Consider the following 21,757-nt stretch of genomic DNA (forward strand, 5'->3'; position numbering starts at 1 on the left):
TTCACTCTGACTTTGGCAGCATCTTCTTCCTTGGTAAAGACAGATGCAAAGTACTCATTTAGCACCTCAGCCATACCCTCTGCCTCCATGCGTAGGTCTCCTTTTTGGTCCTTAATCGGCCCCACCCCTCCTTACTACCCATTTATTATTTATATGCTTATAGAAGACTTTTGAATTTCCTTTTATGTTAGCTGCCAATCTATTCTTATACTCCCTATTTTCTTCTTCACTTCCCCATTGAACTTTTTATATTCAGCCTGATTCTTACTTGTATTCTCAACCTGACATCTGTCATATGCGCTCTTTTTCTGCTTCATCTTACTGTCTATCTCTTTCATCATCCAGGGAGCTCTGGCTTTAGTTGCCCTACCTTTCCCCCTCGTGGGAATGTACCTCGACTGTACCCGAACCATCTCTTTAAAGGTAGCCCATTGATCGATGACAGTTTTGCCTGCCGATCTTTGATTCCAATTTACCCGGACCAGATCTGTTCTCAATCCATTGAAATTTGCCTTCCTCCAATTAAGTATTTTTACTCTAGATTGCGCCCTGTCCTTTTTGCATAGCTAATCTAAACCTTATAATACTATGATCACTGTTCCCTAAATGTTCCCCTACTGACACTTGCTCCACTTGACCCACCTCATTCCCCAGAACCAGATCGCGCAATGCCCCCTTCCTCGTTGGGCCGGAAACGTACTGATCAAGAAAGTTCTCCTCAACACACTTCAGAAATTCTTCCCCCTCTCTGCCCTTTACAGCATGTGGCTCCCTTGGTCGGCGTGTGGCTCTCTTTGATGTGCAAATTTTAATAACCACAGAGTAACAGTACAGGATTATTTGCTCACAATTGCTCCATATTTTTATAAGGGCGGGGCTTCCTATGAGAAATGGTTATTTAAAAGGGATGTTAACTGTACAATATTTTGTGAAAATACAATCAAATAAAAAAGCACACAGATCTGAATTTAAGCCACAAGTACAAAATTATCACTACCCTGAACAAAAAGTCAAAGTCACAGACTGACTTAGGCAGCCATCAGCAAAATCTACAAAGAACAACAGGATTCTTTCTTGAAACGGGTCAGAAGCGGAGATGTCAGGAGTGACATGAGATGGGTGTGCACTTCTAAACGTGATGATGTTAGAGGAGAACTTCTTGAATGGTGCAAGGTAGCGTACAATAAAAAGTCATCAAAATTGTAGAAGAAATTGGGTTTAGCGAGCTTTCTAAAGTCAACTTGGGGGGGGATCAAGTGATGGTAAAAATATAGTGCATAACTGATACGAAAATGGTCAGGGAAACCAATGAAATGACCCCTGAAATGACAAACAAATGACTTTCATCAACTCTCCCTGCATTACCTCAAATTGCAGGTCTTGTGACATGTTCAACTTTGATGAAGTGGGACTTTTTTGAAAGCTTCTGCCAGGGGGATCTCGCACCTTTTGCAACAGGAAGTGCATTGGTTGGAAACGGAGCAAGGGGTGCGTGACTTGTCTTAGTGCTAGCTCTGAAAATCAAGAAGTAGAAGCAGTTTGGGTGGAGCTAAGAAACAGCAAGGGCAGAAAACATTGGTGGGAGTTGTTTATAGGCCCCTAAACAGTAGTTGTAATGCAGGGCTGAGTATAAATCAGGAAATTAGAGGCGCATGCAACAAGGATATTACAGTGATCATGGGGGACTTTAATCTACATATAGACTAGGCAAACCAAATTTGCAGTAATAGTGTGGAGGACGAATTCATGGAATGCATGCAAGATAGTTTTCTAGATTAGTATGTTGAGGAACCAACTGGGGAACAGGCTATTTTAGATCTAGTATTGTGCAATGAGACAGGGTTAATTAATAACCTTGTAGTAAAGGGGCCTTTAGGAAAGAGTGACCATAATATGATAGAATTTTATATTGAGTTTGAAAGTGATTTAGTTAAATCCGAAACTAGGGTCTTAAATCTAAACAAAGCAAACTACAGGAAACTTTCTGGTATCCGGCACGGACGGGACCGACGTGGTGCCGGTTCATCAACAATTCCGGATAACCGAACGCTGTAGTAAAAGATACGGAGCTCAGAGCTCCGTATAAAGCAACAAACCCTGTTGCTTCAGCTTCAAAACAGTCGGCACAAGTTGCAAGCGTCTCTGTAGCTTAGCAACAGCTTCAGCTACACCCTTGCACAGCAACAAATGGAGTAAAAAAAGTAATAAAAGTTATCTGAACCGACTCCTGAATTTTGCCGGTGGATAGAGTGTTCCGGTTATTTAGGGGCCGGTTAATCGAAAGTTTCCAGTACGTAGGTATGAGGGGTGAGTTGGCTAAGGTAGATTGGGAAACTACATTAAAAGGTATGATGGTAGACAAGCAATGGCTAACATTTAAAGAATTAATACATAATTTACAACAAATATACATTCCTTTAAGGCACAAAAACCTCACAGGAAAAGTGGTCCAACTGTGGCTAACAAGAGAAGTTAAAGATAGTATTAGATTAAAGGAAGAAGCTTATAATGTTGCCAAAAAGAGTAGTAAGCCTGAGGATTGGGAGGATTTTAGAATTCAGCAAAGGAGGACCAAGAAATTGATAAATAAAGGGAAGTTGAAATATGAGAGTAAACGAGCGAGAGACCTAAACAGACTGTGAAAGCTTCTATAGGTATGTAAATAGGAAAAGATTAGCGAAAGTAAATGTGGGTCCCTTACAGGCTGAGACAGGAGAAATTATAATGGGGAATAAGGAAATGGCAGGGAAATTAAACAAATACTTTGTGTCTGTCTTCATGGAAGAAGATGCAAAAAAAATCCCGGAAATAGTGAAGAACCAAGGGTCTAGCAAGAATGGGGAACTGAAAGAAATTAGTATTAGTAAAAAAATAATAGTACTGGAGAAAGTAATGGGACTGAAAGCCGATAAATCCCCAAGACATGATGGCCTACATCCTAGGGTTTTGAAAGAGGTGGCTATAGAGATAGTGTATGCATTGGTTGTCATTTTCCAAAATTCCATAGATTCTAGAATGGTTCCTGCGGATTGGAAGGTATCAAATGTAACCCCACTATTTAAGAAAGGAGGGAGAGAGAAAACGGGGAACTACAGACCAGTTAGCCTAACATCAGTAGCAGGAAATATGCTAGAATCTATTATTAAGGACGTGGTAACAGGGCACATAGAAAATAATAATGGGATTGGGCAGAGTCAACGTGATTTCCCAACCCACCTTAGCCAACTCTCCTCTCATACCTATGTAATTTGCTTTGTTCAGATTTCGGAGCCTAGTTTTGTACTTAACTAAATCACTTTCAAATTCAACATAAGATTTTATCATATTATGATCACTGCTCCCTAGAGGCTCCTTTACTACAAGTTTACTCATTAACACTGCCTCACTGCACAGCACTAGACCTAAAATAACCAATTCCCTCGTAGGCTCCTTGACATACTGATCTAGAAAACTATCTTGAATGCATCCCATAAACTCTTCCTGTGCACTATTTCTGCAAATTTGGTTTGCCCAGTCTATATAGAAGTTAAAATTCCCCCAAGATTACTGTATAACCCTTGTTACATGCATCTCTAATTTCTTGATTTATACTCTGCCTGACACTACAACCACTGTTAGGAGGCCTATAGACTACTCCCACTAGTGTTTTGTGCCCCTTGTTTCTTAGCTTCATCAAACTGATTCTACATTTTGTTTTTCCAAGCCAAGATCTTTTCTCTCTACTGTCTTTATTCCCTCCTTTTATTATCAGGACTACCCCTTCTTCTCCATTCTGCCTGTCTCCTCTTAAAGTCAAATATCCAGGATTATTTAGTTCCCAACCTTGGTCACTCTGCAACCACTTCTCTGTAATGGCTATTAAATCAAACCCATTTACAGGAAACTTTTTTTTATCTGGCACTGACGGGACCGATGTGGTGCCGGTTCATCAAAAATTCCGGATAACTGAAAGCTATAGTAAAAGATACGGAGAGATGAGAGCTCCGTATAAAGCAACAAACCCTGTTGCTTAGCAACAGGTTCAGAACAATGGCCACAAGTTCCAAGCGTCTCTATAGCTTAGCAACAGCTGCAGCCACACCCTTGCACAGCAACAGAGCGAGGAAGGCAAGTACAATATGAAGTAAAACTTAGCTGAACCTACTCCTGAATTTTGCTGGTTAACCGAGATTTCCGGTTATTTAGGTGCCGGTAAATCGAAAGTTTCCTGTATTTCTATCTGCACTATTAATTCGTCTATTTTGTTGCGAATGCTTCGTGCATTCAGATATAGTACCTTTAGCTGTAACTTTTTTCTATTTCTCGTTGATGTCACTTTAGTCACTAATGCCCTATTACCTTTATTAATCTTTCTGCCCCTTCCTAACCCACTCTGCTTATCTTTACCCAGATCACTATTCTGTTCTACAGCCTTGACATTTCTCATACTGCTTTTGAATTTACCCTTTCCTGAATCCTCTCTTTCCCCCCCCCCCCCATTAGTTTAACATAGAAGATAGGAGCAGGAGTAGGCCATTCAGCCCCTCGAGCCTGCTCCGCCATTCAATGTGATCATGGCTGATCATCCAAATTCAGTACCCGGTCCCTGCTTTCTCCCCGTACCCCTTGATCCCTTTAGCCTTAAGAAATATATCCAACTCCTTCTTGAATATATTTAATGAATTGGCCTCTACTGCCTTCTGTGGTAGAGAATTCAACAGGTTCACCACTCTCTGGGTGAAGAAATTCCTCCTCATTTCTGTCCTAAATGGCATACCCTTTATCCTTAGACTGTGACCCCTGGTTCTGGACTCCCCGACCATTGGGAACATCCTTCCTGCACCTAGTCTGTCCAGTCCTGTCAGAATTTTATAAGTTTCAATGAAATCCCCTCTCATTCTTCTAAACTCCAGCGAGTACAAGCCCAATCGACCCAATCTCTCCTCATATGTCATACCTGCCATCCCAGGTATCAGCCTGGTGAATCTTCGCTGAACTCCTTCCATGGCAAGAACATCCTTCCTCAGATAAGGCGACCAAAACTGCACACAATACTCAAGATGTGGTCTCACCAAGGCCCTGTATAACTGCAGCAAGACATCCTTGTTCCTGTACTCAAAGCCTCTCGCTACGAAGGCCAACATACCATTTGCCTTCTTAACCACCTGCTGCACCTGCATGCTTACCTTCAGCGACTGGTGCACAAGGACACCCAGGTCTCGTTGCACTTCCCTTTCTCCCAATCTATTGCCATTCAGATAATAATCTGCCTTCCTGTTTTTGCCACCAAAGTGGATAACCTCACATTTATGCACGTTATATTGCATCTGCCATGCTTCTGCCCAATCACCCAACCTGTCCAAATCATCCTGGAGTTTCTCGGCATCCCATCCCAGCACACACGCCCACCCAGCTTTGTGTCGTCTGCAAATTTGGAGATATTACATCTAGTTCCCTCGTCTAGATCATTAATATATATTGTGAATAGCTGGGGTCCAAGGACCAATCCCTGCGGTACCGCACTAGTCACTGCCTGCCACTCGGAAAAAGACCCGTTTATTCCAACTCTTTGCTTTCTGTCTGCCAACCAGTTTTCTATCCAAGTCAATACCTTAAAGCCCTATCTACCGCTCTAGTTACTCGATTCGCCAGGACACTGGCCCTAGCCTGGTTTAAGTGGAGCCCACCCCCACGAAATAGCTCCCTTTTTCCCCAGTATTGGTGCCAATGCCCCATGAACTGAAACCCCTGCCTCCCACACCACTCTGAGCCACGCATTTAACCTAATCTGTTTGTCCCTATGCCAATTTGCGTGTGGCTCAGGTAACAGTCCAGAGATTATTACCTGAGGTTCTGCCTTTTTAATTTCAACCCTAGCTCCTCAAACTCTCTCAGCAGAACCTCATTCCTAGTTCTACCTATGTTGTTGGTTCCTACATGGACGAGGACAACTGGATCCTCCCCCTCCCACTCCAAGTTCTTCACCAGCCGTGAGGAGACATCCTTTACCCTGGCACCAGGCAGCAACACAACCTTCGGAACTCTCGGTCGCGGCTGCAGTACTGTCCTCTACCACTACCACATTCCATTTCACTCCCCCCACTTGAATGGCCTCCTGCACCATGGTGCCCTGGTCAATTGTAACAATAGGCAAATTCACATTATGCAAGCTCAACTTTTTACTTTTAAGTAGCTCTAAACCATTTTATTGGAGCTAATATTTGAAATGTATTATTGTCCTCAGCTAGACAGGCTGAAGCTTATATTAAGCACACAGGTTCAGCTCGTTTTCTGTACAACTCTACCATCCATTAGCCCTTCGATGCATAAAGTATCTAACAGTTAGTAGAATTGCCCCATTACAAGCACAAATGCAACAGTCCACTCATCCACCCTACAGTCCTTGTTCTCATTCCCACAGGTAGCAAGTACCTCATACCTGTTGGTCAAAGTCAAGCTGAGGCTCCTCCATGTAGTACGATAGCAAAGGGTTTCGACCTGAAACGTTGACTCTATTTCTTTCTCCACGGATGTTGCCTGGCCTGCTGAGTTTTTCCAGCATTTTCTGTTGATATTCCTCCATGTAGTATCCTGGGTCCCCTTACCTTCCTGACTCGCGGTCACACCTTCCTGTCCCTGACTATTGACGAACTCTAAAGTACTACTTAACCTAAGGGGTGTGACTGCCTCCTGGAATAAAGTGTCCAGGTAACTTTCCCCGTCCCTGATGCCCCGCAATGTCTGCACCTCGTACTCCAGCTCAACAACTCTGAGCCAAAGTTTCTCGAGCTGCAGACACTTACTACAGATGTGGTTGCTCGGGATCTCGCTGGTCTCCACAAACTCCCACATGCTGCAGTTACGGCACACCAAATGCCCTGCCATGTCTATCTAATCTTTTTTATTTATTGATTAGTTAATACTTTTTCAATCAATTATTTTTTTAATTAATTAATTGGTTTATCTAGTTTAAGTTACTAATTCAGTAAAGTAATAGCAAGTTACAGTTTAACCCACTTCCCTAGCTTAGAGGCTAAAAGAAACTGTAATACTCACCAACCAATTACCTATCTGCTGCCCTGTGACGTCACTCCTTGCCGTTTTATCCCAGGTTCGCTCCTCTCGCTGTTCACGCTGCGTCTCTCTTTACAGCGCTGCCTCTGCTCTCACCGTTTTATCCCAGGTTTGCTCCTCTCGCTGTTCGCGCTGTGTCTCTTTATAGTGCTGCCTCTGCTCTCGCCGTTTTATTCCAGGTTCGCTCCTCTCGCTGTTCGCGCTGCATCACTCTTTATAGCGCTGCCTCTGCTCTCGCCATTTTATTCCAGGTTCGCTCCTCTCGCTGTTCGCGCTGCATCACTCTTTATAGCGCTGCCTCTGCTCTCGCCGTTTTATTCCAGGTTCGCTCCTCTCGCTGTTCGCGCTGCATCACTCTTTATAGCGCTGCCTCTGCTCTCGCCATTTTATTCCAGGTTCGCTCCTCTCGCTGTTTGTGCTGTGTCTCTTTATAGTGCTGCCTCTGCTCTCGCCGTTTTATTCCAGGTTCGCTCCTCTCGCTGTTCACGCTGCGTCTCTCTTTATAGCGCTGCCTCTGCTCTCGCCGTTTTATCCCAGGTTCGCTCCTCTCGCCGCTGCTGTTGCTGTTTGCGCTGCCTTTCTCTTTATAGCGCAGACCTTTGATGTCAGGCACAGCCATTTCACCTTGCCAACGCCTCTACCAGGCAGTTTAATAACAAAAAACTGTGCATAAATTCAGGAATCAGATTGCATGAAATAAAATCCATAAGATAAAAACTATTTCTGGAGAGGTGAGACTCTGTTGTTTATGCTCCTGAATGTGCAGTCTGGTAACATTCACACAACCATTTTGCTTCATATTTTACTCCTTTCAGAATTCCCTCTCGGATGAATCTTGCAATATACATTGGACTTTAAATACGTCGACTTTGTTTTGTGAAGTGTTTGAGACTTTGTGAAGTGATAAATGCTAATATTATAAATTAGTGGCTCCTTTGTAGCGTTAATTGTGGGCTGAGGAGATCAAACTGTCTCTCGTGCTTCAGGTGTGGAAGAGGTGGGTCTGGGTGGAGGCCAGCGCTGAGGTTTAGGGTGAGTGTGAGCGCTGGGTCTAGTTTGAATTATTTGAGTAGTTGGGCTGGATTTGGAAGTGAGGAAAATTAAATAAAAGGAAAATTGAAGGCTGGGAGCGGAGCTATTAGAGATGGGCACAGGTGTGAAGCAAGGCGTGATCTCTTGGGGTCCATGCCTTATGAAGGGTCAGCATTCTGAAAATGGAATTGCAGGAGTGTGCAGGTAACCATTCTGTCACAATATTTCAAAGCATTGTATGGTAATCTACTCCGCGCTTAATATGCAACATTTAAAACAACACCATTATCTTTTCAGTATGTGCCATGGTGGCTGTATCTTGGGGAAAAATGATCTTGCTCCAGTGCAATTATGTAGAATTTTTTATGGTGGAATGTGATTCACAAGCAAGATTTAGTGTAATATGGTGAGAAATTAAGTAAAAAAATAACAAAATAGAAAGGAGATTTTTTAAACTAGTGAAGAGGAAGACAATTAATCCATAGATTTGATGATCATTGTATAGACAACATGAAAAATGTTGTTATAAAAATATATTGGAATATGTTTTAAATGTCGTTTTTCTTGCTTAGTCTTACCTGAAGGGTCACTTATTGTTTGCCACAAACTTCAGTGCACAATAGATGTCTTGAATCTGCCATCCAGAATAGCAATTTTCATAAGTGCGGCAAGCAATTTAACCATGGAGGGCATTTCAGTCAAGCCCAATCGTTGTCCTTACCCAATGCTCTCTCATCTGCACTTTCAGCATAGATCAGAGAAGCTTGTTGCAAAACCACAGTACAGTAGTTATAATGGGAGACTTCAATTTTCACATAGGCTGGGGGAAGCAGAACAGCTCTCGTCTCAAAGGCAGTGAATTTCTTGAGTATATTCAGGATAGGTTTCTGTAACAATATGTTCTTGAACCAACATGAGAACAGGCCATCTTAGATTTAGTAATGAGTAATGAGACAGAATTAGTCAATAATCTAACGGTAATGGAACACCTAACTAACACTGACCATAATATGATGAAATTCGATATTAGTTTTAAGAGGGAGAAGGATGAGTCACGAATCAAGGTTTTAAATTTAGATAAGCCTGACTGGAGGGATGAGGCAGAAATTGACCACAATAGATTGGGCAGAACTATTAACGGATAAAACTATGATGAACAGTGGGAGGTGTTCAAACAAAGTATTTAGTAGATTACAAGACCTGTACATACCCCTAAAGGCCAAGAACTCTACCTGTGTAATTAAACAACATTGGTCAACAAAGGAAGTGAGAAATAGTATAAATCGAAAAGAAAGGGCTTATACAAAGGCAAAGAAAAGTAGAGATCCTGTGGACTGGGAGAGATGTAAACAACAGCAAAGGGATACAAAGAAAGTGGTAAGAGCCGAAAAAAGGGGTATACAAGACAAAGCTTGTGAGGGACATCAAGGCCAGCACTAAAGGTTTCTACAACTGTATTAAGAGAAAGTGTAATGTGGGCCCCATAATGACAGACGCAGGTGATACTGTAATTGGAAATCAGGAAATGGCAGACTTACCAAATAGCTACTTTGTATCGATCTTCACAGTAACCAGAGATAAAAAGAAAACTAAAAATAAATCAAGGGGAGGAACTAATTAAATTCAGTTATAAGTTTTTTTTAAAATGTTGATGTAGAAACTAATGAGATTAAAGATAGCCAAATCTCCAAGACACGATGGTTTCCACCACAGGGTATTAAAAGAAGTAGGTGAAGAAATTGTTGATAACGCTAGTAATGATCTTCCAAAACACACACGATTCAGGAATTGTCCCCTTGGATTGGAAAACTGCCAATGTCACTCCCATTATGTAAGAAGGGTAGGAGAGATAAACTAGGAAATTATAGGCCTGTTAACTAATGTCAGTTATGGGGATGTTACTAGAATCTGTTATTCAGGACAGAGTGACTGAGCACTTGGACAAATATGAGCTGATCAGAGAGAGCCAGCGTGGATTTGTAAAGGGTAAATCATGTCTAACAAACCTAGTTGAATTTTTTAAGGAATTAACTAATGTGGTAGATAAGGCAGTGTCTATGGATGTTATTTATATGGACTTCCAGAAGGCATTTGACAAGGTTCCACATAAGGGACTGTTAAGAAAAATGAGAGCGCATGCAATTGGAGGCAACCTATCAATTTAGATAGGGAATTGGTTCGGAGGCAGGAGACAGAGAGTTGGGATAATCAGTACGTACTCAAATTGACAGGATGTGATTACTGGTGTCCCCCAGGGATCTGTACTGAGGCCTCAGCTTTTCACTTCTATTTATAAATGACTTGAAGGAATAGGAGCCATATATCTGAATTTGCTGATGACTCCAATTTAGGTGGCACAGTAAATAGTGTAGATGGGAGCATAAAGTTGCAAAAGAACATTGATAGATTAAGTAAGTGGGCAGAACTGTGGCAGACGGAGTTCAATGTGGGAAAGTGTGAGATCATTCACTTTTGACCTAAGAAAGATAGATCAGAGTATTTTTCTAAATGGCAAGAAGCTATGAACTGTGGATGAGCAGAGATTTAGGTGTCCAAGTACAGAAATCACAAAGCTAGTGATCAGGTACAAAAGGCCAGGAAGGATGCATTGGCATTGGAGAGGCTGCTGTGCAGATTTACCAGAAGGATACTGGGGTTAAAAGGGTTAAATTATGAGGCCAGGTTGCATAGACTAGATTTATATTGCCTTGAATTTAGAAGATTAAGGGGTGATCTAATTGAGGTGTTTAAGATGATTAAAGGATTTGATTGTGTAGATAGAGAGAAACTATTTTCATCTGGTGGGGGAGTCCAGAACAAGGGGGCATATCCTTAAAATTAGAGCTAGGCTGTTCAGGGGTGATATCAGGAAGGCTAGTGGAAATCTGGCAATCTCTCCCCCAAAAAGCTGTTGAGGCTAGGTCAATTGAAAATTTCAAAAGTGAGTTGATGGATTTTTGTTATGTAAGGCTATGAAGGGTTACGGAATCAAGGCGGGTAGATGGAGTTAACATACAGATCGGCCATAATCTAATTGAATGGCGGAATAGGCTTGAGGGGCTAAATGGCCTACTTCTGTTTATATAAAAAAAAAAAAAAAATTCCTACTTCTGTTCTTGTGTATGGTTCAGCTACTCACTGAGACTTTGGAACAGGCATTGTTTAAATGCTTATTGTAAGCTTTATATTCGTACAGGAGACTAGTTATACTAAATTCTCTTCAGATATGACATGCTGATAATGAAAAGTGACAGTGAAGGTATAAGATGTGATGAATGATTGCTTCACATTCCATACTGTAAGATGAGAGTGATATTTAAGAAGATCACGAGAAGAGTTACAATAATGCAGCACATGTTACTTTCTATTTTTGTAGGTTTTTGTATCCTTACTACAAGTTGGTATTCACCTTTTACTCTTTTTTTTTTTGCAAGGGCCCTAACTTTTAGAAAGTTTTGTGTTCTGTTGTCACTGTCCTTTTTTTTGCTGTATAATGTACGTGGAGTTCACTTTAACCTTTACACTGACAATTACCTATTTATAAGCAACAAATCCCAGTATGTCCAGGAGGAAAATGTCAGTGGATTGGTTAAGATCTGATGGCGCTTCTTGAGTGCAAGTTTTTCAGAGGGCCTTTGAGGCATCGAATACATCTCTATCTCGGTAACTTAATTATCTTTATAATGTCATGTAGTGACAATTTGAAATATTGCCCTATTTAAAAACCAAAAGATGCCTTGGGCTTAATGTGTGTTGGAGTGAAGAAATTGATAGTGTCTAAATGCCATCTCTTTATGTGCTGCATTCAGTAACTCTCAATAAGTGAGGAACTTCTGCAGCTTCCAAACAGCCAAGTTTTGAAATCGCCCCCTCCCCCTGTATTGTTTACAAGTACAGAAGAAATATGTTTTCATTTAGCTGATGGTGTAAATGTAGAGAGTGATTTCAGTCTATTCAACAGATGTAGATTTTGAAAAGCAGTTGCATTAAGCCAGCTGTTGCTTTTCATCTTTCCCTGCTGACAACTTAGTTTCCATTGGGATAAGTTGTAAGTGTTATCTTTCCTTGCTTGATAATTATAGGTCTAGTTAGAAAATTAACAGCAAATATGTTCTTGGGGAAAAGAACAAGAGGTGTAAAATGTAAATGAAAGCAGAGCATTGCCAGGAAATACAGATGCTCACAGCAAGGTGGAAATTTAGAGCTGTTAAGCAATTTAAAAAAATAATAGTGATTAATCTGACGATTAAAAAGAATTAATATGTTAATTTTGGTTTTAATTGTATATTTAATTGATATAATTACTATATCCATTTCAAGTTTGTTTTTATTACTGATGCTATTATCATCCAAACAACAACCCAGCACTAAAGCCACGTTCTATTTCAGGGCTCGTATATTGTTGATCCCTCTTTACAGTTTCCTAATAATTTATACAGAATTCCATAGAAAAACTCAAACTGAGTTGTCTATTGTGAAGAGAACATTAAAACTTTTGAGTCATCCCATCCGAAAGTGCAAATTAAAAAGGAAAATTGGTAGGCTTTACATAGCTACATGCAGAACAAATGCATCACAGCCTTTGAGTCTAAAAAGAACTACAGTCCTATTTATTGCTACCATTTAGCCAGCTGGTTAGATGGAGAAGCTTATTTCTGTTTTCGGGCGATAATGCTGCTTGTTTATTTATAATCTGATCCGTAAGTGAGCAAAGCCATTCACAAGGCACTTTTGTCACCGGCTTTGCTAAACTTTCATGGGCACCAACATGCTTCGACCACCTTTCCATGCTGATAACTGGATCTGCTTTGTAATAATCCAAAGCGGTGTTGGTTGACTTTGTTCCTTTATATTCGCCCTCTGAATCGGCTGCTGCTAAGTGGGTTCATTTTCTTTTTTGGTGGTTTCGTTTCTGTAGTTTGTACACCAGGCTGCTGGCTTTCATATTGTGTGCATTGTTGGTACCAATTGTTACCTTGCCTTGTGTAAAGTCCGTGCCTCAATAATACACGGACTTCGGGAGAACAGTTTAACAGGTACTTTACTGAACAGGAGGGCAACGTCAGACTGAAATACAGAAGCCTGCTAGGGCCTTGTATACAGGGGTGGTCACTGCCGGTACTGCAGTCTAAAACCAGTTCTTCCCTTAAAGGTACATACACAACAATTCCTCCCCTTTTTAGATAAACAGTACATAACATTCATTTAACAACTAAATAATAACTAATTACAACTTTCTGGATATTATATACATCAACTGAAATAATCATTATAAGTTCAGTCTTTGAGGAGGCTTCCTGATCCTGACTGGATAGCGCCTTTCTCGAGTATCCTGTTCTTGCGGCGGAGCTGATTCTGGTTCATTGTCATTGGTTGGTTTGTCAGCTTCCAATACCACTGCTTCTGAGGTAGACGCAATCTGTACTTCGGGTTGATTACCAGGTGCACCTTCTTGTGGTACGGGTTTGGCTTGTTCCTGTGACTCTAGAATCTGGTCAGCATGGCGCCTCACAATGCTCTCTCCAACGTCCACTGTGTACATTAGTGGTCCCTGCTGTGTGCATATCATTCCTGGCTGCCATTTTTCTGTTCGGTAGTCGCGGGCCAAGACTGGTTGCCCTATCTTGAAGCTCTGGGTTGGCTTCTCATTTATGTGCTGGAATTGCTTATCCTCAACATCTCGTCTTATGTTTGGTTTGAGCAAATCCAGGCGACATCTTAGCCTTCAGTTGAAGAACAGTACGGCTGGAGCTTGGTTGGTTACTGCATGTTTGCTTACCGGAATGCGACACAAGAAACTATCCACCTTGTGTTGTAGTGGTATGTCGTCATTAGACATTGCCTTTATGGCCTTTTTAAAGGTCTGAACAAACCTCTCAGCCAATCCATTTGTGGCTGGATGATATGGGGCAGATGTGTAATGTTTCACCCCATTATTCTTCAGGAACCTCCGGAAATCCTCAGACACAAACTGGCCCATTGTCGGAGCAAATCTGTTCTGGCAACCCATTCCTGGCGAAGATGGTCCGTAGGACTGCAATAGTTTTCTCCGTGGTGGTGGAGGACATTTGAATGACCTCTGGCCATTTTGAATGGGCGTCCACAACGATTAGAAACATTGAGTCCATAAATGGACCAGCAAAATCAATGTGTACCCGTTGCCATGGAGATGAGGGCCACTCCCATGGATGCAGCGGGGCCTGTGGTGGAGCGTTTTGGACCTTCTGGCATCCTGTACAGCTCTTGGTCATCTCTTCGATTTCTCTATCGATTCCCGGCCACCACACAAACGCTCTGGCTAAGTTCTTCATTTTTACCCCTCCCAGATGACACTCATGAAGCTCATTGAGCACTCTATCTCTCAACTTGGGTGGAATTACCACTCGGGATCCACACATCAAGGTTCCCCGGCACACTGACAGCTGTTCTCTCCTTGGCGAGAATGCTGGCAACAGTGAGTCGCCATATGCTGGCCATCCCTTCACCGTCAAATCATAGACCCGAGAGAGTGTCGGGTCATTTCGGGTTTCCTTCTCTATACTCGAGTTTGTACCAGGCAAACATTCGACTATGGTCGCATGGAATATCTCAACAGGGTCCACTGCAGGTGCTTCTTCTACCGTAGGCAACGGTAGGCGCGACAGCCCATCAGCGTTTCCATGCTGTTTCGTACCCTTGTACTCTATGTCGTACTGATGTGCCCCTAGAAAAAGTGACCATCTTTGCAGCCATTGCGCCGTCATCACCGGAACGCCCTTCTTTGGGTTAAAAATGGAGACCAGGGGCTGATGATCAGTCAGTAGGGTGAATTTCTGCCCGTGCAGATAGTGATTGAACTTCTTCACCCCCCACACCAGGCTGAGGGCCTCCCTGTCAATCTTGGCGTAGTTACGCTCGGCTGAGGTTAGCGAGCGCGACGCAAAGGCTAGTGGCCTCTCTGAACCGTCACGGAATTTGTGTGACAGTACCGCTCCAATGCCGTAGGGTGACGCATCACATGCCAACCGAATCGGTAGTGTTGGGTTGTAGTGGGCCAATACTTCTTTTGAAGTGATTAGGCATTTACATTCCTGAAAGGCACGCTTACACTCATCACTCCATTTCCATGTCACTCCAGTTTGCAGCAGGGCGTTCAGTGGGTGCAGAATTGTAGATAAATTTGGCAAGAACTTATGGTAGTAGTTCACCAACCCGAGGAACGACCTCAGTTGCGACACATTTTCCGGTGCTGGAGCCTTGACTACAGCCTCAATCTTGTCCGGCGACTTATGCAACCCTTCCTCATCAATCATGTGGCCACAATACGAGATTTGTCTCCTGAAGAACTCTCATTTGGGGCGGTTGGCTCGTAGCCCATATTTCTGTAATCTCATGAGCACCTGCTCCAGGTTGGCAAGGTGTTCACTGTCATTTTCGCCCGTAACCAGGATGTCGTCCAAATAACACTGGGTCCCCGGGATCCCTTGCAGGACTTGTTCCATTGCCCTCTGCCAAATAGCCGGGGCTCATGCTACCCCGAATACCAGTCGATTGTACTGGTAAAGGCGTTTGTGAGTGTTTATCGTGAGGTATTTTCTAGATGCTTCTTCCACCTCCATTTGTAGATACGCTTGGGCCAGATCAATCTTTGTAAAACGTTTCCCTCCAGATACTGAGGCGAAAATATCTTCTATCCGCGGAAGTGGATACTGTACTGTGTGCAGGACTGGGTTCACAGTCACCTTGAAGTCCCCACAGATGCGAACCTTCTTTGGCTCTCCAGGCGTGCTGCTCAATGCTTTCTTCATTACAGGAACGATGGGTGTGACCCACTCGCTCCAGTCCACCTTGGACAGCACACCCGAACGCTCCAGACTCTCCAGTTCAGCTTCAACGGCTGGGCGGATCGCGTATGGCACCGGTCTGGCCTTAAAAAAAAAAAAAAAATGGGGTTTGCGTTATCTTCAATCTTTATGGTTGCCTTTACTCCTTTTAGAGTCCCAAGTCCTTGTTGGAACACCTCTTCCGCGTCAGATAGAATTTGTGACGGACGTCCAGGTGCGACGTCATCATCCTTTTTGTCAGTCACAGTTAGCGCCTGAATGGAATGCCAATCCAATTGTATTTTTCGGATCCATTCACGTCCCAATAATGGTGGTCCTCCATCTCGTAGTATATACATATATAGTTCCTGTGTTTCCTTGCCGTTATATTTAACTGGCACCCTTATTTTTCCTCTGGGGTAGACCTTTTGCCCCGTGTATGTCTTCAATACAATGGACGTGTCCTTTAAGGGTATGTGTGAGAATAGCCGCTCATAGTCTCGTCGATTCATGACAGTTAGGGCTGATCCTGTGTCCAATTCCATCTTTACTGGGGACCCTGCTATCGTGAGGGTGACCCAAATGGTTCGGTGATCCTTCTTTGCGATCACGTTGTGTAACTTTAGACAACTTAGTCTCCTGCTCCCGGAGTCCTTATCACTCTCCTGATCTTCTGAACTACTATCTGTCAGTTTCTTTACTTTCCTGTACTGTTCCTTAGTAGTTCTTGTCGTGTTGGTTTTCTTTCCCGACCTGCAGACTCTTGCTATATGTCCCATTTTTCTGCATTGCCTGCATACTTTGTCCTTAAACCAGCAGTCCTTCTCATGGGTTGTTCTGCCGCAGCGATAGCACTTTTCGGCTCCATACGCCATTTTGTTAGCGCTGTATCTTGTGGTTTCTGTTGTATTTCCACAGCTCCCCGTGCTGCTGCTTCGTAGGATACTGCCACGCTGAAAGCCTGTTCTAGCGTCAGGTCCTTTTTTGAAAGTAGTCGTTTCTGGGTCCCTTCACTCTGGAGCCCGCAGACAAACTTATCCCGTAAGGTGTCTGCCAGTCCTGCTCCGAACTGGCAGTGCTTCGATAACTTGCGTAGTTCCGTAAGATAGTCAGCATTGCTCTCATCTTTGTGCTGGTTTCTTTTATGGAACTTGAATCTTTCTGCTATCAGCAGCGGTGTAGGGTTTAGGTGTTCCTGTAAGATATTAACAATCTCCTCAAAACTTTTCTCCATTGGTTTAGCTGGGGTAATTAAATTCCGCAATAGGCCGTACGTACTCGCGCCCATCAAATTCAATAATACCGACGCCCTCTTTCCATCGGCCACCTCATTTGCCTTGCAGTACACTTCAATTCTTTCCACATACGTGGGCCAGTCTTCTACCTCGTTGTCGAAAGCAGTGATACTGCCACTTTTCGGCATCTTGGGTGATTTAAAATGGCGCCTCCCGCACTACTTCTTCTTCCCCAATGGAATAAAATGGCGCCTCCCGCGCTTTTCCTTCTTCCCCAACGGGATAAAATGGCGCCTCCCGCGCTTTTCCTTCTTCCCCTTGCTGCCACGCTGCTCCTAGCGTTCTACAGGGTAATGGCGGCGACCCGCGGCTTCGGCGCGTCTCGCTTTCCTTCCCCCCGTTTATTTTCTCTCCGCTGCCCGGTTCTCGAGCACCGACCGCACCCTGTGCGCTCCACCCTCTCTTTTTTCTTTCTTTTCCCGGCGACGCTGCGCGGCCCGTTTTGTAGAGCCGCTCGATCGAGCTTGAGCCCGCCGCAGTCCGGAAGGGTCAGCGCACTACCTGTTACCAGCACGATTTGCTGGAACACCTTAACTGGGAGCCAAGCACAGCTCTCCACAGTCTCTCCCGCAATTCTCCGAACACCGATGAATTCTTTGGGCGGTTGTCCGTGGTCGACGCCCGTTGCTCAGACTACGACCTCCAAGAAACCTCCTCTCAGGGCGAGATCCCCGTGAGATGATGCCACACTGCAGGTGAGTTCGAACTTACTCGTCGCCACTGTAAAGTCCGCGCCGCAATAATACACGGACTTCGGGAGAATAGTTTAACAGGTACTTTACTGAACAGGAGGGCAACGTCAGACTGAAATACAGAAGCCTGCTAGGGCCTTTTATACAGGGGTGGTCACTGCTGGTACTGCAGTCTAAAACCAGTTCTTCCCTGAAAGGTACATACACAACACCTTGCATATCCCACTCTTTCACAACATCCAAGAAAGACTTTGCACGTGATTCAGCATAGTGTCTCTCTTCAGTGTGCTTTACTGTTAGTGCAAAAGACTATAGTGTCCAAACAGCATCAATCCAGTGTACATTGATTGCAAGATAGCTAGCTGGATCGCAGTGCAGGAATATGCTTGGCCTTTTTACACAATCTCAATAGGAGGATTAATGCCAAGTGTATTGTGAAGTGTAATAATTTCCTAACAAAAATAATTGTACAGCAATAATGTTTCATTAAAATGATTCCTCATCTACACTTAAATTAAAAATCCAACAAAGCTACATATCTGCAAAAGCAGAACACTGCGGATGCTGGAAATCTGAAATAAAAACAGAAAATGCTGGAAATACTCAGCAGGTCAGGCAGCATCTGTGGAGAGAGAAACAGAGTTAACATTTCAGGTCGGTGACCTTTCGTCAGAACTGGAAACAGTTAGAAATGTAACAGGTTTTAAACAAATACAGAGGCAGGGAAAGGGGGGAGGGGTGGAAAGAACAAAAGGGAAGGTCTGTAAGAGGGTGGAAGGCAGGAGAGGTTAAATGACAAGGGATGATGGTGCAAGGAAAAAGGAGATGGTAATGGGAAGTGTAAAGAAACAAATGATGTGTCTAAAGGAGGTGTAAATATGTCAGCAGCAGCAGCTGCCATCCGAAACAATGGGAGCAGAGGTTAAAATTTGAAACTGTTGAACTCAGTGAGTTTGGAAGGCTGTAAAGAGCCTAATAGAAAGATGAGGTGCTGTTCCTCGAGCTTACGTTGAGCTTCATTGGTACAGTGTAGGAGGCTGAGATGGGAGTGGGGCGAAGAATTAAAATGACAGGCAACCGGAAGCTTGGGGTCACGCTTGCGGACTGAACAGAGGTGTTCTGCAAAGTGGTCACCCAATCTGCGTTTGGTCTCCCCAATGTAGAGGAGACCGCATCGTGAGCAGCGAATACCGTACACTAAATTGAAAGAAGTACAAGTAAATTGCGGTTTCACTTGGAAAAAGTGTTTGGGACCATGGACAGAGGTAAAAGGGCAGTTGATGCATCTCCTGCGCTTGCACGGAAGGTGCCGTGGGAATGGGAGGGGGTATTAGGGGTGATTGAGGAGTGGACCAGGGTGTCACGGAGGTAACAGTCCCTTCGGAATGCTGAAAGGGGAGGGGAAGATGTGTTTGGTGGTGGGATCATGCTGGAGGTGGCAGAAATGGCAGAGGATGATCTGTACAATGTGGAGACTGGTGGGGTGGAAGGTGAGGACAAGGGGAAATCTATTGTGGTTCTGGGAGGGAGGGGAAGGAGTAAGAGCTGAAGTGCGGGAAATGAAACAGACACGGTTGAAGGCCCTGTTAACTACGGTGGAGGAGAACCTCAGTTGAGGAAAAAGACATTGGAAGCACTGGTATGGAAGGTGGCATCATCAGAACAGAGTTCTTACAGGGAGCGGGGTGGGAGGAAGTGTAGGTAAGGTAGCTCTGGGAGTCAGTGGGCTTATAGTGGATTTTGGTCGATAGCCATCCCCAGAAATAGAGACAGAAGTCGAGATGGGGAAGAGAAGAGTCCGAGATGGACCAAGTGAAGGTGAGGGAAGGATGGAAATGGGGAAAAAAGTTGATGAAATTTTCCAGTTTGGGGCGAGAGCAGGAAATTGCACTGATACAGTCATCAGTGTACAGGAAAAAGAAGTGAGGAAGGGGAGCTGAGTATGACTGGAACAAAGAATGTTCCACATATCCCATGAAAAGGCAGGGATAGATGGGACCCATACGGGTTCCCATAGCAACACCTTTTATTTGGAGGAAGTGAGTGGAGTCAAGTTCAGCCAGGCGGAGAGGGTGGCGGTGGATGGGGACTGGTTGGGCCTCCATTCAAGGAAGAAGCGGAGAGCTCTCAGGCCATCCTGGTGGTGGATGGAGGTATAGAGGGATTGGATGTCCATGGTGAAAAGAGGAGAAGAATGATTAAATTATCTTAAGGATTTCAGAACACTAGGTGGGCAAAGGAGTAGTAGTGTTCCTCTGTTGGTGGTGTTAGCTGGCAGAATAAGGATTTTTTGCTTTTTGATGGCCATTGTCAATAAAGGCAGTGCATACAGATAAAATCTGCTTAAAGTGGGGCCATCCTGTACTCCTGACTAAAGTGCTTGTTGTGCAATTGCCAAGAGTCTTTCACACTTTTGAAGCAATTGCAACTCTCGCCTGAGGGAAAGCAGCATTTCTTTTACCCCCCACAGCACAGATGATATTTAACAGGCGTGTCAATGTTCTATAATCATAGCTGCCTTCCTTATTTTTGAGGTTTAAAAAACCTTTATGTTGCAAAAACATTTGAGGTATTGGTTTCGCTATTTGTGGTAAACCACTGTTTGTATTCCTGTTTGTCCTGTTTGTATTCCACTGTGTACATGCCTGGACATGCCTCGGCTGACTCCTCCCACAGGTCCTAGTATAAAGGTGACTGCTCCCCAGCCCTTTGTATTTCTGGACCGGTCGACCACTCGAGGCAGACCTCCATTCTGTTGTTAATAAAAGCCTTTAGTTACTCTTCTAACTCTCAGTCTTTTATGAGTAATTGATAGCGCATCACTATTTAACTTTGTTTTTATTTTATTTACAGGCTCGGATAGCATTTTTACAAGGAGAAAGGAAAGGTCAGGAAAATTTAAAGAAGGACCTTGTAAGAAGAATAAAAATGTTAGAATATGCTTTAAAACAAGAAAGGTGAGTGTTTTGGTGTACTGTTTGTATTGAAGATTTTCAACTAGTGACTAGAAAACTCTTGAGCACAATGCCATGTGCTCATCATAGTGATATTACATACCTGCATCTTACGGTCCAGCCCTAGAAGTTGTTTATAAGTCAATGAGGCATTGTTGCTTTAGATTATTCATAGAACCAAACGGAGTCAGAGTACAAATACTTTTAAAATAAATGCAGATTATGTAAATATTCAGAAATGGAACAATAGTCTCCCACTCGCTCCCTGTGTCTCTCCAGCTCACTGTTTCATGTCACTTCCCCTGTGTGTAGTCACGGCAGTGCAGGATACAGTCAGTGCGGGACTCTGCTGGAGAGAGGGGTGTATGAGACTGGTGATGCAAGTCCAGGATAGATAGAAGAATGGAACTTACTGAGAGCAGATGCACTCTTCGAATGAGCTACAGCACCAGTCACGAAGTCATAGAGTGCAGGACACTAAGCTGAAAGTGATGGGATTGGGATCAGAGAGACTGCAGTGCAAGCAGGAGCAAGGAGACTTGATTTGAGTAGGGCTCAAATCGAGAAAGGGAGAAATACCTGCCACAGGAAATATGTTCACCTGTCAGGTGCTGTGGGAGCTGGCTCTGATGAATGGCTGTTACTAATTGTGAACAGTTCCCTTTATAACACTGAAGATTACTTGGTGAATATAGGTTATTTTATGTACCTGGACACCAGATGTTTTCGTTTTCGTGGTAAGTTAAGTTCATATGAATCCAGTCTGACATGAATGTAATAAAATTAAATTAACTGAAAATTTCCCATTTTGCGATACATATGAATATAGATCATTAACACAGAAATTTGTCTGTAGAAATTATACACAAACTGAATAAAATTGGGACAGTGGAAAAGCACACTGCTGCATACTATTAGAGTTTTCTGGA

The 21,757-nt window shown here is 43.4% G+C and overlaps 1 protein-coding gene across 6 annotated transcripts in view; it reads left to right on the forward strand.

Annotated features, from left to right (window-relative positions):
* Window positions 1–21,757, forward strand: part of strn3 (striatin, calmodulin binding protein 3) — a 254,149-nt gene that overhangs the window by 84,559 nt on the left and 147,833 nt on the right. For all 6 annotated transcript variants that reach the window (XM_086003414.1, XM_086003408.1, XM_086003412.1 and 3 more), the window contains exon 2: window positions 20,728–20,831. In XM_086003414.1, coding sequence (XP_085859540.1) covers window positions 20,803–20,831 — 29 coding nt within the window. In that variant the 5' untranslated portion in view covers window positions 20,728–20,802. The remainder of the gene's footprint in view (window positions 1–20,727; window positions 20,832–21,757) is intronic.

The sequence above is a fragment of the Somniosus microcephalus genome, chromosome 12 (genome assembly GCF_052327205.1).
Source record: "Somniosus microcephalus isolate GS21.2 chromosome 12, FLI_Smic_1.0, whole genome shotgun sequence".
Lineage (NCBI taxonomy): Eukaryota > Metazoa > Chordata > Chondrichthyes > Squaliformes > Somniosidae > Somniosus > Somniosus microcephalus.